General features: G+C 42.6%; 1 protein-coding gene across 2 annotated transcripts in view; it reads left to right on the top strand.

Annotated features, from left to right (window-relative positions):
* pgap6 (post-glycosylphosphatidylinositol attachment to proteins 6) overlaps positions 1-13,413 on the top strand; it is a 47,681-nt gene that overhangs the window by 22,707 nt on the left and 11,561 nt on the right. For both annotated transcript variants that reach the window (XM_041206808.1, XM_041206809.1), the window contains 2 exons: positions 1,740-1,836; positions 10,855-10,978. In XM_041206808.1, the coding sequence (XP_041062742.1) occupies positions 1,740-1,836; positions 10,855-10,978 (221 nt within the window). The remainder of the gene's footprint in view (positions 1-1,739; positions 1,837-10,854; positions 10,979-13,413) is intronic.

Genomic DNA, 13,413 nt, shown 5'->3' with positions numbered 1-13,413 from the left:
TGGGAGAGAGACATTTTATTGAGCCATAATTTACTGTCAAGATAATGCGGAGGCTAATGGCACTCGCTGTTATTTACATGCAAAATGGCACAGCAGTTTCAGGTGAGGGTGCAGATGTATTTAGTTAAGCTGAAATATCTAAAACTTGCTGTCCAAGTTGCACTGCTGTGCGATTAGCTTTGCAAAAAACATCTTGCTGTCTGCCTCATCATTGAAATGCATTGAATTGCATGAAGTTGATGTATTTGCATGGTAGTTATGAACTAAACTTCCCACAGAAAGTTAAGTATCATTCATTTCAGTCTAAGTAAGGTTTAAATATGTGCTCACTGGTGCTTGTCACCCTCTCTGGCACAAAAAAATTAGAAGTGTGGAATCTCATTCCATCTGCTTTTAATTGTTGTTAGAGATTTTTAATTTTTTTTAACTGTTACTTTGTTTTCCTCAGCCTAATTTTTCTTTCCTTCCCATTATTTCTCTTTCTCTAACTGATTTGACGTTAAATTCACCCACTCTAATTTACACTTTCTCAGTTCCGTGTGCTGTTACTTTCTTAATTCTTCAGTCTGATTGGTTAAGGAGATGCGCATTCCTTGCACTCAGCTCTTTGATGTTCTGTTTCCCTTGATACAGTATTATCACCTTGCTCTTTCAGCAGCTTGGCCCATTAGTTCCAGTAAACTGTTACTTTACAATTAAACACATGAATAATCTAAATGTTTGCTTGATGTCATATACACCACCTTCATACTTTGGAAGTTTTAAGCCCTAATTTATTCATTTTGTAACAAATCCATACCGAGTTTTATATTTTCTTGAGATTGAAAATTGATATTTGAATCATCGGTAACAATTTCTGCAACTGATGCTGGAAATCAGAAACAAAAGTAAAACATGTTTGGAACACTAATCAGGTTGGTTAGTATCTTGGAGATGAAGGGAAAGTTAAAGTTTTGGATTCAGACCCTTCATCAGAACCAGATTTTCTATCTCTACTTTAGATTTCCAACATCCAGAATTTTTTTGTTTTATGCTGGAGAAAAAGCTGGTAATTAGAAATGGGATTTTATCTGATCGTGAGTTTTAGCATCTGCTCAACTGTAGAGCAGTTAAGATTTCATACTGTGACAAAAAAATGCAATATACTCTTTATGTTTTCCCTGTCTACAAGACTAAAATTGGAGATTTATATATTTAGAAAAATTCGCACTAAATTAATAGGATGTGAAATATTGTAATTCTGGATCTGTTAGAAAAAGGTCAGGATTGCTTAAATGCCATTTGATCCATTAAAGGTTAGTCTTCAAATAAACTAGCTCTCTGACAGCATTTAATTGTCGTTTGAATAATATTCAATTTGCTATCTTGACTACCTTTTTAAGTTCACGAAAGCAGTGATCACATGTTTGGTATAAGAAAGTTTTCCATCTGTTCTGGATTTACTTTTCTTCTCATCCCTGTGTATGTCCTCTGGTCCTTTTCTTAGCAAACTTTGAAGTAATGATCTGAGTTTTACTTGCCTAGCTTTGAATAACTTTATTTATGTCTGTGACATCCTTTATTAACTGCCTTCCTCTGTACATTGTGGCTAATACCAATTGTATTTGAGATTGGTCTTGTTTTATAGTGAGAATTTGAAAATACCAGGACACATTTTCAGCTGTTAGTATTTTGTTTGGTATAGAAATAAATGATTTATCATTGAGGGATGAGTAAGAAAATTGTTTTCAATCTTTTAGACTTCATTATCCAATGAAAATGCAACCGTGTTTGCCTGTTTAAGTGCTGGGTCTCCTGTGATGTCCCTAGATGTCAATTCCACAAGCTGCAGAGAAGGTACACATTAGTTCCCAAGTACAATGGAATTCTAGAAATTATCTAATGCACCTTGATATTTCAGTCTTGAATTTGTAGTAATTTTTCAGTATTTGACTTTAATTGAAAATCTATCTTAAAAATGAATAAAGGTATATGAAAATTCTATAAATCTCTTCTCAGGTTTACATTTGCTTTCAGTTGCTTTTATGTTGTATTCCTTTATAAAATCCCATTGAATTCTCCTCTAATCTCAATGCTGTTTGTGCAGAATTTGAGCTTTAAAAGCATTTGCTTTGTTTTTTGAACGTCGTTGCATTTTTTGTATTAGTTTGGAACATCTTTTGAATTTAACTTCCAACAGCTTATCACAACGCTCTACTTCCTTTGAGGTAGATTATATAACTGAACATAATAGAGTGCACTTTCATCTTTTCCTCTCTACAAATTGTGGGGGTGTGCTCCTAAATTCCTAATGTGCATTCCAGTGTATGGAGCTCTTGGTTAGGAGGAAAATTTACCTGACTGTTCAGCTATAGAAAATCTTTTGTAGTCTTAGCCCCTCTGATGACACCAATCTCCCAGTAGACACTAGGTATTGCCAACAGCCAAGCTATGCCTCCCTTTTTTTGTGGGATATGTGGAACATTTCATATTTAAATCCTACCCATATCTTACCTCAGTTCTCCCTCCAACTCCTTTTTCAGTACACTGGTTACTGTATTGGTACTGATTCTTGCTGTTGCCTGAACTGCAAAATGTTTTCAACTTTGCTTTAAATTTCCACCCTTCCCTCACCTTCATGTGCTCCATCTCTGACTCTTCCCTTCCTCGACTTCCCTACTTCTCATTCTGAGGATAGGCTGTTGATTAACATCAACTATAAGTCCTGACTGACTGCCACAAGTACCTTAACTATATTTCCTTCCATACTGCTTCTGTAAGTTTCTCAAGTTTCTCTGTCTCTGTCACGTCTGTTCTCATGATGCCACATTCCATACCAGTCCTTTCAATCTGTATAGCTTTTTTCACAACTAAGGATTTCCCCCAATCCAGTCCATCCCATTTTCTGCACTTAGGTTCATGCTCCTTTTCCTCTATCCTGGAACAATACTAGGATCCCCTTGTCCACACTTTCTACTACACCAGCCTCTGCTATTTCCACCATCACAAAGTATATCTTCCTTTTCCCAAGCAGCATTCTAAAGAGACTGTTCCCTCTGCAGCACTCTTACTGCTTTTCAATCATCCCTGACACCCTACCCCCTTCCACGCAAGTCCAAGAGATAAAACTGTTGCACTTTTACCCCCTCTCTTCACGTCATCCAGGACCCAAATGCTCTCTCCAGATGAAACAGTAATTTACTAGTTTTCCTTTCAATTTGGAACGCTGTGTTTACTGCTCATGATGCAGTATCCACTACTCCGGGTAGACAAAATGTAGCTAGGGTGGGTGCTTCTCATTTTAATTCTCCACCCTACACCTTATCTGATCTCTCTGTCCTTGGTCTCCAACACTATTCTAATGAAAGTTAAAGGAAGATTTAGACTACTGCACTTTCATATGATGGGAAATACTTTTATAATGGGATGCCTAGTTTAACTATCCATTTGCTGACCACCTGACACGTTGGGTGGAGACATGAAGTGCCTCCTAAAATCAGTCTTCGTGGGCAGGTTGATCTGATGCCTTCCATGGTCTGAGACTCATAACTCATAACCACATTTGCAGTTGTGTTGTCCCTCATCTTTCACTGAACATCATCCATACCCAATGCTGATTGAATTGAGTATTGTCCTTGGAGGCCAAAGCCAGGGACTACTTTTACAGTCTTCCAGACTCAACGTTGAGCTCCACAATTAACCACCTTACCCAATGATTTTAGACAAGACATTAGAAATGATTCAAACAAATAAAAACAAAAAAACTGCGGATGCTGGAAATCCAAAACAAAAACAGAATTACCTGGAAAAACTCAGCAGGTCTGGCAGCATCGGCGGAGAAGAAAAGAGTTGACGTTTCGAGTCCTCATGACCCTTCGACAGAACTTGAGTTCGAGTCCAAGAAAGAGTTGAAATATAAGCTGGTTTACGGTGTGTGTGTGGGGGGCGGAGAGATAGAGAGAGAGAGAGGTGGAGGGGGGGTGTGGTTGTAGGGACAAACAAGCAGTGATAGAAGCAGATCATCAAAAGATGTCAAAGACAATAGTACAATAGAACACGTAGGTGTTAAAGTTAAAGTTGGTGATATTATCTAAACGAATGTGCTAATTAAGAATGGATGGTAGGGCACTCAAGGTATAGCTCTAGTGGGGGTTTTTATTTTTTTTATATTTTTTTTAAATAATGGAAAAAGGTGGGAAAAGGAAAATCTTTATAATTTATTGGAAAAAAAAGGAAGGGGGAAACAGAAAGGGGGTGGGGATGGGGGAGGGAGCTCACGACCTAAAGTTGTTGAATTCAATATTCATTCCGGAAGGCTGTAAAGTGCCTAGTCGGAAGATGAGGTGTTGTTCCTCCAGTTTGCGTTGGGCTTCACTGGAACAATGCAGCAAGCCAAGGACAGACATGTGGGCAAGAGAGCAGGGTGGAGTGTTAAAATGGCAAGCGACAGGGAGGTTGGGTCATTCTTGTGGACAGACCGCAGGTGTTCTGCAAAGCGGTCGCCCAGTTTACATTTGGTCTCTCCAATGTAGAGGAGACCACATTGGGAGCAACGAATGCAGTAGACTAAGTTGGGGGAAATGCAAGTAAAATGCTGCTTCACTTGAAAGGAGTGTTTGGGCCCTTGGACGGTGAGGAGAGAGGAAGTGAAGGGGCAGGTGTTGCATCTTTTGCGTGGGCATGGGGTGGTGCCATAGGAGGGGGTTGAGGAGTAGGGGGTGATGGAGGAGTGGACCAGGGTGTCCCGGAGGGAGCGATCCCTACGGAATGCCGATAAGGGGGGTGAAGGGAAGATGTGTTTGGTGGTGGCATCATGCTGGAGTTGGCGGAAATGGCGGAGGATGATCCTTTGAATGCGGAGGCTGGTGGGGCGATAAGTGAGAACAAGGGGGACCCTATCATGTTTCTGGGAGGGAGGAGAAGGCGTGAGGGCGGATGCGCGGGAGATGGGCCGGACACGGTTGAGGGCTCTGTCAACGACCGTGGGTGGAAAACCTCGGTTAAGGAAGAAGGAGGACATGTCAGAGGAACTGTTTTTGAAGGTAGCATCATCGGAACAGATGCGACGGAGGCAAAGGAACTGAGAGAATGGGATGGAGTCCTTACAGGAAGCGGGGTGTGAGGAGCTGTAGTCGAGATAGCTGTGGGAGTCGGTGGGTTTGTAATGGATATTGGTGGACAGTCTATCACCAGAGATTGAGACAGAGAGGTCAAGGAAGGGAAGGGAAGTGTCAGAGATGGACCACGTGAAAATGATGGAGGGGTGGAGATTGGAAGCAAAATTAATAAATTTTTCCAAGTCCCGACGAGAGCATGAAGCAGCACCGAAGTAATCATCGATGTACCGGAGAAAGAGTTGTGGAAGGGGGCCGGAGTAGGACTGCAACAAGGAATGTTCCACATACCCCATAAAGAGACAGGCATAGCTGGGGCCCATGCGGGTACCCATAGCCACACCTTTTATTTGGAGGAAGTGAGAGGAGTTGAAGGAGAAATTGTTCAGCGTGAGAACAAGTTCAGCCAGACGGAGGAGAGTAGTGGTGGATGGGGATTGTTCGGGCCTCTGTTCGAGGAAGAAGCTAAGGGCCCTCAGACTGTCCTGGTGGGGGATGGAGGTGTAGAGGGATTGGACGTCCATGGTGAAGAGGAAGCGGTTGGGGCCAGGGAACTGGAAATTGTTGATGTGACGTAAGGTGTCAGAGGAATCACGGATGTAGGTGGGAAGGGACTGGACAAGGGGAGAGAGAAGGGAGTCAAGATAACGAGAAATGAGTTCTGTGGGGCAGGAGCAAGCTGAGACGATCGGTCTACCGGGGCAGTTCTGTTTGTGGATTTTGGGTAGGAGATAGAAGCGGGCCGTCCGAGGTTGGGCGACTATCAGGTTGGAAGCTGTGGGAGGGAGATCCCCAGAGGAGATGAGGTCAGTGACAGTCCTGGGGACGACTAATTGAGACGACTAATGTCGCGCCGACCCCCACCTATTTCCATTATTTAAAAAAAAATATAAAAAATAAAAAAAAATTTAAAAAAAACCCACTAGAGCTATACCTTGAGTGCCCTACCATCCATTCTTAATTAGCACATTCGTTTAGATAATATCACCAACTTTAACACCTATGTGTTCTATTGTACTATTGTCGTTGATATCTTTTGATGATCTGCTTCTATCACTGCTTGTTTGTCCCTACAACCACACCCCCCCCTCCACCTCTCTCTCTCTCTATCTCTCCGCCCCCCACACACACACCTTAAACCAGCTTATATTTCAACTCTTTCTTGGACTCGAACTCAAGTTCTGTCGAAGGGTCATGAGGACTCGAAACGTCAACTCTTTTCTTCTCCGCCGATGCTGCCAGACCTGCTGAGTTTTTCCAGGTAATTCTGTTTTTGTTTTGGATTTCCAGCATCCGCAGTTTTTTTGTTTTTATCTCTGTGTTTAATTGACTGCCACTGCTCTTCAGGAAATGCCTGCCTCCTTGAAGAAGTTCTGTTCCTCTCTGCGACAAGATTTCCGTATCTCTCTGTTGTCTTGCTCACCTTCCTTGCTTTCCATTTCCCTCCTGGTGTTTGACAAGGTGTTTACTACAACCCGCTTTCACAGCCATATCTCCTTTCTCAGTGACTGTCTCCATCTCCGACTTACCCCACGTGGATTTCAACTGAAATTCCACCCCTCATGTTTCGAACCCACCCAGGATTACAGGTATCTCCAGGACATAAAACGTTTCTCGGACTGCTGTTCCCATCACATTCTGAAATCCACATTCAGTGCCATGCGCCGCCATATGAACACACTCGACCTCTCCCTCCAGCAGCACCGCTGTACCCTTTTTCAAAGCTGCGCGTGCCCCCAGTTTCATTTTATCCTTCGGCTCATCCGACACCTCAACAAGAAACTTTTTCTCTTTCTCTCAAGTGCTAAGGAACGCAAGCTCCAACAACTCATCGACACCAACACCCATCTAGGACCCTCCACCCCTGCCTGTCCCTCCATCCCCACCCTTTCTTCCAATCCCAACCCCAGCCGTGTATTCACTATACCCCCTGACCTTCCCCTCTCCGATGCTGAACGTTCAGTGGTCAGCAAAGAACTTAGTTTCATACCCTTACGCCCTTACCTCAATGAATTTCGGGCTCGGCATGATACTGAACTCTTCTTCCGCCGTCTTCGTCTCCGGGCTCACTTCTTTGGGCAGGAGTCCTCTCCCAGTTCAACGGATCCTTTTACCCATCTCCAATATTCTCCCTCCACCTGGACCCCTCCCTCTGGATTCTTACCTTCTCTCGATCTTTTCATTGAGAACTGTCGGCGCGACATTAGTCGTCTCAATTTCTCTGCTCCTCTCACCCATTCTAACCTGTCTCTCTCTGAACTTACTGCACTCCATTCTCTCAGGTCCAACCCTGACATTGTCATCAAACCCGCTGACAAGGGTGGTGCTGTTGTTGTTTGGCGCACTGACCTCTACCTCGCGGAGGCTGAGCGTCAACTCGCAGACACTTCCTCCTACCTCTCCCTGGACCATGACCCCACCACTGAACATCAAGCCATTGTTTCCAGGACTGTCACTAATCTCATCTCCTCTGGGGATCTCCCTCCCACAGCTTCCAACCTGATAGTCGCTTCTATCTCCTATCCAAAATCCACAAACAGAACTGCCCCGGTAGACCGATCGTCTCAGTTTGCTCCTGCCCCACAGAACTCATTTCTCGTTATCTTGACTCCCTTCTCTCTCCCCTTGTCCAGTCCCTTCCCACCTACATCCGTGATTCCTCTGACACCTTACGTCACATCAACAATTTCCAGTTCCCTGGCCCCAACTGCTTCCTCTTCACCATGGACGTCCAATCCCTCTACACCTCCATCCCCCACCAGGATGGTCTGAGGGCCCTTAGCTTCTTCCTCGAACAGAGGCCCGAACAATCCCCATCCACCACTACTCTCCTCCGTCTGGCTGAACTTGTTCTCACGCTGAACAATTTCTCCTTCAACTCCTCTCCCTTCCTCCAAATAAAAGGTGTGGCTATGGGTACCCGCATGGGCCCCAGCTATGCCTGTCTCTTTATGGGGTATGTGGAACATTCCTTGTTGCAGTCCTACTCCGGCCCCCTTCCACAACTCTTTCTCCGGTACATCGATGATTACTTCGGTGCTGCTTCATGCTCTCGTCAGGACTTGGAAAAATTTATTAATTTTGCTTCCAATCTCCACCCCTCCATCATTTTCACGTGGTCCATCTCTGACACTTCCCTTCCCTTCCTTGACCTCTCTGTCTCAATCTCTGGTGATAGACTGTCCACCAATATCCATTACAAACCCACCGACTCCCACAGCTATCTCGACTACAGCTCCTCACACCCCGCTTCCTGTAAGGACACCATCCCATTCTCTCAGTTCCTTTGCCTCCGTCGCATCTGTCCGATGATGCTACCTTCAAAAACAGTTCCTCTGACATGTCCTCCTTCTTCCTTAACCGAGGTTTTCCACCCACGGTCGTTGACAGGGCCCTCAACCGTGTCCGGCCCATCTCCCGCGCATCCGCCCTCACGCCTTCTCCTCTCTCCCAGAAACATGATAGGGTCCCCCTTGTCCTCACTTATCACCCCACCAGCCTCCGCATTCAAAGGATCATCCTCCGCCATTTCCGCCAACTCCAGCATGATGCCACCACCAAACACATCTTCCCTTCACCCCCCTTATCGGCATTCCGTAGGGATCGCTCCCTCCGGGACACCCTGGTCCACTCCTCCATCACCCCCTACTCCTCAACCCCCTCCTATGGCACCACCCCATGCCCACACAAAAGATGCAACACCTGCCCCTTCACTTCCTCTCTCCTCACCGTCCAAGGACCCAAACACTCCTTTCAAGTGAAGCAGGATTTCACTTGCATTTCCCCCAACTTAGGCTACTGCATTCGTTGCTCCCAATGTGGTCTCCTCTACATTGGAGAGACCAAACGTAAACTGGGCGACCGCTTTGCAGAACACCTGCGGTCTGTCCACAAGAATGACCCAACCTCCCTGTCGCTTGCCATTTTAACACTCCACCCTGCTCTCTTGCCCACATGTCTGTCCTTGGCTTGCTGCATTGTTCCAGTGAAGCCCAACGCAAACTGGAGGAACAACACCTCATCTTCCGACTAGGCACTTTACAGCCTTCCGGACTGAATATTGAATTCAACAACTTTAGGTCGTGAGCTCCCTCCCCCATCCACCCCTTTTCTGTTTCCCCCTTCCTTTTTTTTCCAATAAATTATAAAGATTTTCCTTTTCCCACCTATTTCCATTATTTAAAAAAAAATATAAAAAAAATAAAAAAAAAAACCCACTAGAGCTATACCTTGAGTGCCCTACCATCCATTCTTAATTAGCACATTCGTTTAGATAATATCACCAACTTTAACTTTAACACCTATGTGTTCTATTGTACTATTGTCGTTGACATCTTTTGATGATCTGCTTCTATCACTGCTTGTTTGTCCCTACAACCACACCTCCCCCCCACCTCTCTCTCTCTCTATCTCTCTGCCCCCCACACACACACCTTAAACCAGCTTATATTTCAACTCTTTCTTGGACTCGAACTCAAGTTTTGTCGAAGGGTCATGAGGACTCGAAACGTCAACTCTTTTCTTCTCCGCCGATGCTGCCAGACCTGCTGAGTTTTATTAGAAATGATTCTGCTATTGTCATTCATACTTCCTCTAAACCCACTTTTCATTTCTTTACTTGTCCCAATACTATGCCTCTTTGCCTTATACCATCATCTGTTTTGTGATTTAATGTCTCCTGCCTATAACAGACCTTCCTTTTGTTCTTCCCCCTCTCCCCACCACTCCCCCACCATTTTTGCCTCTGTAATTGCTTAAAATCTATTATGTTCCTAACTTTTTTTTTTACAGCTCTGTTTAAAGGTCATTGACTTGAAGCGTTAATTCTTTTTTTCTCTCTCTCTCCCTATAGATGCTGCCTGAACTGCTGAGTATTCCCAGCTCACTGTTTTTATTTCAGTTTTCCAGCATTCACAGTATTTTGCTTTTGTTGTAGCCAGAGTTTATCATTGGTTGAAGCAGTTACCCTAGGGTCAGTTTTAGCTTAATTTTTACAGTCTGCAGGTGGAATATCTCACTGAAATTAATTTCAGGGGAGTACTTAAGTCTCTGAGACTTCTGTCAGGTGCTCGAAATGAGATCCCAATTGGATTACAGAATTTACATAAAGTTCCTTTCGATGGGTATGGTGTCTGAACACCTGAGAATCCAGGCTCTGGAATCGTTTCAGACTAGCAGTATCTCAGACTAAATATATATTTCAACAAGCTAGAAAGATAGTTTTAATTCATTCTTTAAATATGGAAGGCCAATAAATGTAAAAAAAAAAAAATGGGCAGTAGCTTTTTGCCAGGATGGACTTTAAAGAATCTCATGAACATTAAACTTCTATCTGACTCCTTTTAATACCTTCTTTGTATACTTTAACATTGGTTTTTCCTAATTTCTTGCTTCTTTCTATGTAAAAGTGGAGCCTAATCTATTCAAACAGTGACTACCTGAAGCAGTTCAGATAAAATATTATCAAATTAATACTTGAGTGAAGAGTGTTTTAGTATGGCAGTGCTCTGGGCTAGTCTAAAACATTAGACCTACAGGGTCCCAGTTCACATGTTTCTTTTGTATAACGATGCTTGCTAGTGTGAAGGTCAAACAGATGTGGAGGAATTTTCATTTTTGGGGGGAAAAAATAGATAATTTCTTAAGACAAAATGCGTGGGTCTACCCCATGATTTTTTATTGCTTAAACTTGCATATTTAAAACAACATTTTTTTCAGATTTGGTTTTTATGCTTTATAATGTATGTTTTTGTTTTCAAAGCTTTATCTTGGGGATACCTGCTTAAAATGAATTCATCAATATTATCAAGATCCCTCCATGTTCCTTATCCAGAAACTGACCGTTGGTACCTCACCTTGCAAATCCTGTGCCCCAATGATAAAGGGTGAGGTTATTGCTGATGATGAAATAATTCATTTAAAATCTAATCTCCAATTGACTTAAATGGACCAATACATGGCAATGCAATATTTAAATGTTTTAATGTGTTCAGGAATTCAAAGGTAGGTTGAATAAATTTGTCCAAAAAAGTAATAGAATTCTTGCTGCCATAGAGTTTAAAAAAAAAGGATCAAAGTTCTTTTCTTTAGTTTCTCTGTAGACCTAAGGACGTCCCAGAGTGCTTTACAACAACTTTTGAAGTGCAGTTACTATTGTAATGTAGGGAAATGTGACAGCTATTTTCATACAGCTCCAGGGCTACAAATATCAATGAAATCAATTTACCAGATAATCTGTTTTTGGTGATGTTGAGTGATAATTGAACCTTGACTAGAATAACTCCCTTGCTCTAAGTGGTAATGACCTTGCACTTGCTGCCTACAAAAGTGGTGGATGATTAATGATTTCAAGGAGAAATTGGATGGGCACTTGAGGGAAATGAACTTGCTGGGCTATGAGGCTAGAGCAGGGGAGTGGGACTGACTGGATTGCTCTGCAGAGAGCTGGCATGGATTCAGTGGGGAGAATAACCTCCTTTTGTGCCATAATGACTATTGAGTCCCATGGGATCTTTAATGCCCAATTCTGAGGACGGACAGGGCCTATATTTAAAAGGTTCATCCAGAAGACAGCATCTCCAACAGCGCAGCAGTCCGCAGTATTGCATTGAAGTGTCAGCCTAGATTATGTGCTCGTATCTATGAATTGGGGCTTGAACACACCTTCTGACTCAGGTGAGGGTGCTAACATTGAACTGAAACAAAGGAGCAACAAAGGGAATTTAATTTGAATAAATATAAAGTATTTGAAATATACAGTGGATAGTTGTCTTCCGGTAAATGTTGAGAGGCAGAATGATTTGGTGACATCCAGATAGGAAAATAAGTTGTCAAGAGGATAGAGAGTTTACAAAGGGATTTTAAATAGGTTAAGTGAATGGGCAAAAATTTGCCCATGGAGTATAATGTGGGAAAATGTGAACTTGTCCACTTTGGTAGGAAGTTTAGAAAAGCAGAATATTATTTAAATGGAGAGAGACTTCAGAGTACTGTTGTACAGAGGGATCTGGGTGTCCTGGTACATGAATCACTAAAAGTTAGTATGCAAGTAGAGTAAGTGATTAGGAAGGCAAATGGAATATTGGATTTTCTTACAAGGAGAATTGAGTATAAAAGTAGGGAAGTGTTTCTACAGCTGTAATAGGACCTTAATGAGACCACATCTGCAGTACCATATACAGTTTTGGCCTCCTTACTTAAGAAAGGATATAATTGCATTAGGAGCAGTTCAGGGAAGGTTCACTTGACTGATTCCTGAGATAAAAGGGTTATCTTATGAGGAAAGGTTGAGTAGGTTGGACTTACGCCCATTGGAATTTAGTAGAATGAGAGAATATTGAAACATAATATTCGGAGGGGGCTAGACAGGGTGGATGCTGAGAGGATGCTCCCCCTTGTGGAGGAGTCTAGAACTAGGGGACATAGTTTAAAAATTAGGCATCTCCCATTTAAGACTGAGATAAGTAGAATATTTTTCTGAGTGTCGTTAGTCTGTGGAATTTTCAACCCCAGAGAACAGTGGAGGCTGGGTCATTGAATATATTCAAAGCTGAGTTAGATTCCTGAGCAAAGGGGAGTCAGGTGTTATGGGGGAGGTATACAGGAAAGTGGAGCTGAGGCAACAGTTAGATCAACCATGATCTTATCGAATGATGGAGGAGGCTCGAGGGGCTGAATGGCCTACTCCTCCTAATTCATGTGTTCTTGTGTTGGTTGTGGGTTTTTCTCAACCATACATCTCATGTATCCATTCAATGTGAGTTTCTGTCAACAGTCTAATCAAAAAAATAAGCATACATTTATATGGGCTGCTCATGTCCTTAGATTTTAAAGTACTTAATTGACTGAATTACATTTGATATGTAGTCACTGATATATGGGTAAGTATATCAGTTTGTGTACAGCTTAGTCCCAGAATTAATAAATCAAATAAATAAACAGTTAATTTGTTGTGGTGGGATTGGTGGAAGTGTAACTATTTGCCAGAACACAAGGAAAGCACCTCTGTTTTTCACTGGGTCTTATAAAATTATGAGGAGAGACTTACAAGCCCTGAATTTTTATATTTGAGAAATGCTTGAAGCACATATAAACTTAGCATTAAAAATGCTGAGGCATATAAACTAATTTGTCAGACCCAAAAGCATGGAACAACATGATGCAAGTTAATAGCTGGAGGAGTTCAGAGAAAACTAATGATTCCAGGACATGGTTCTCTGTCCTTTTGTCCCCAAACAAGGACATCACTGGAGCTGTATTAAGTTTAGCATTTTTATAATCCTGTTTGGTACTGTAACATGAATCCTACTGTTCTTAATAG

Source organism: Carcharodon carcharias, chromosome 15 (assembly GCF_017639515.1).
Source record: "Carcharodon carcharias isolate sCarCar2 chromosome 15, sCarCar2.pri, whole genome shotgun sequence".
Lineage (NCBI taxonomy): Eukaryota > Metazoa > Chordata > Chondrichthyes > Lamniformes > Lamnidae > Carcharodon > Carcharodon carcharias.
The sequence above is the reverse complement of the archived record's forward strand: the minus strand, read 5'-3'. Positions and strand labels throughout refer to the sequence as shown.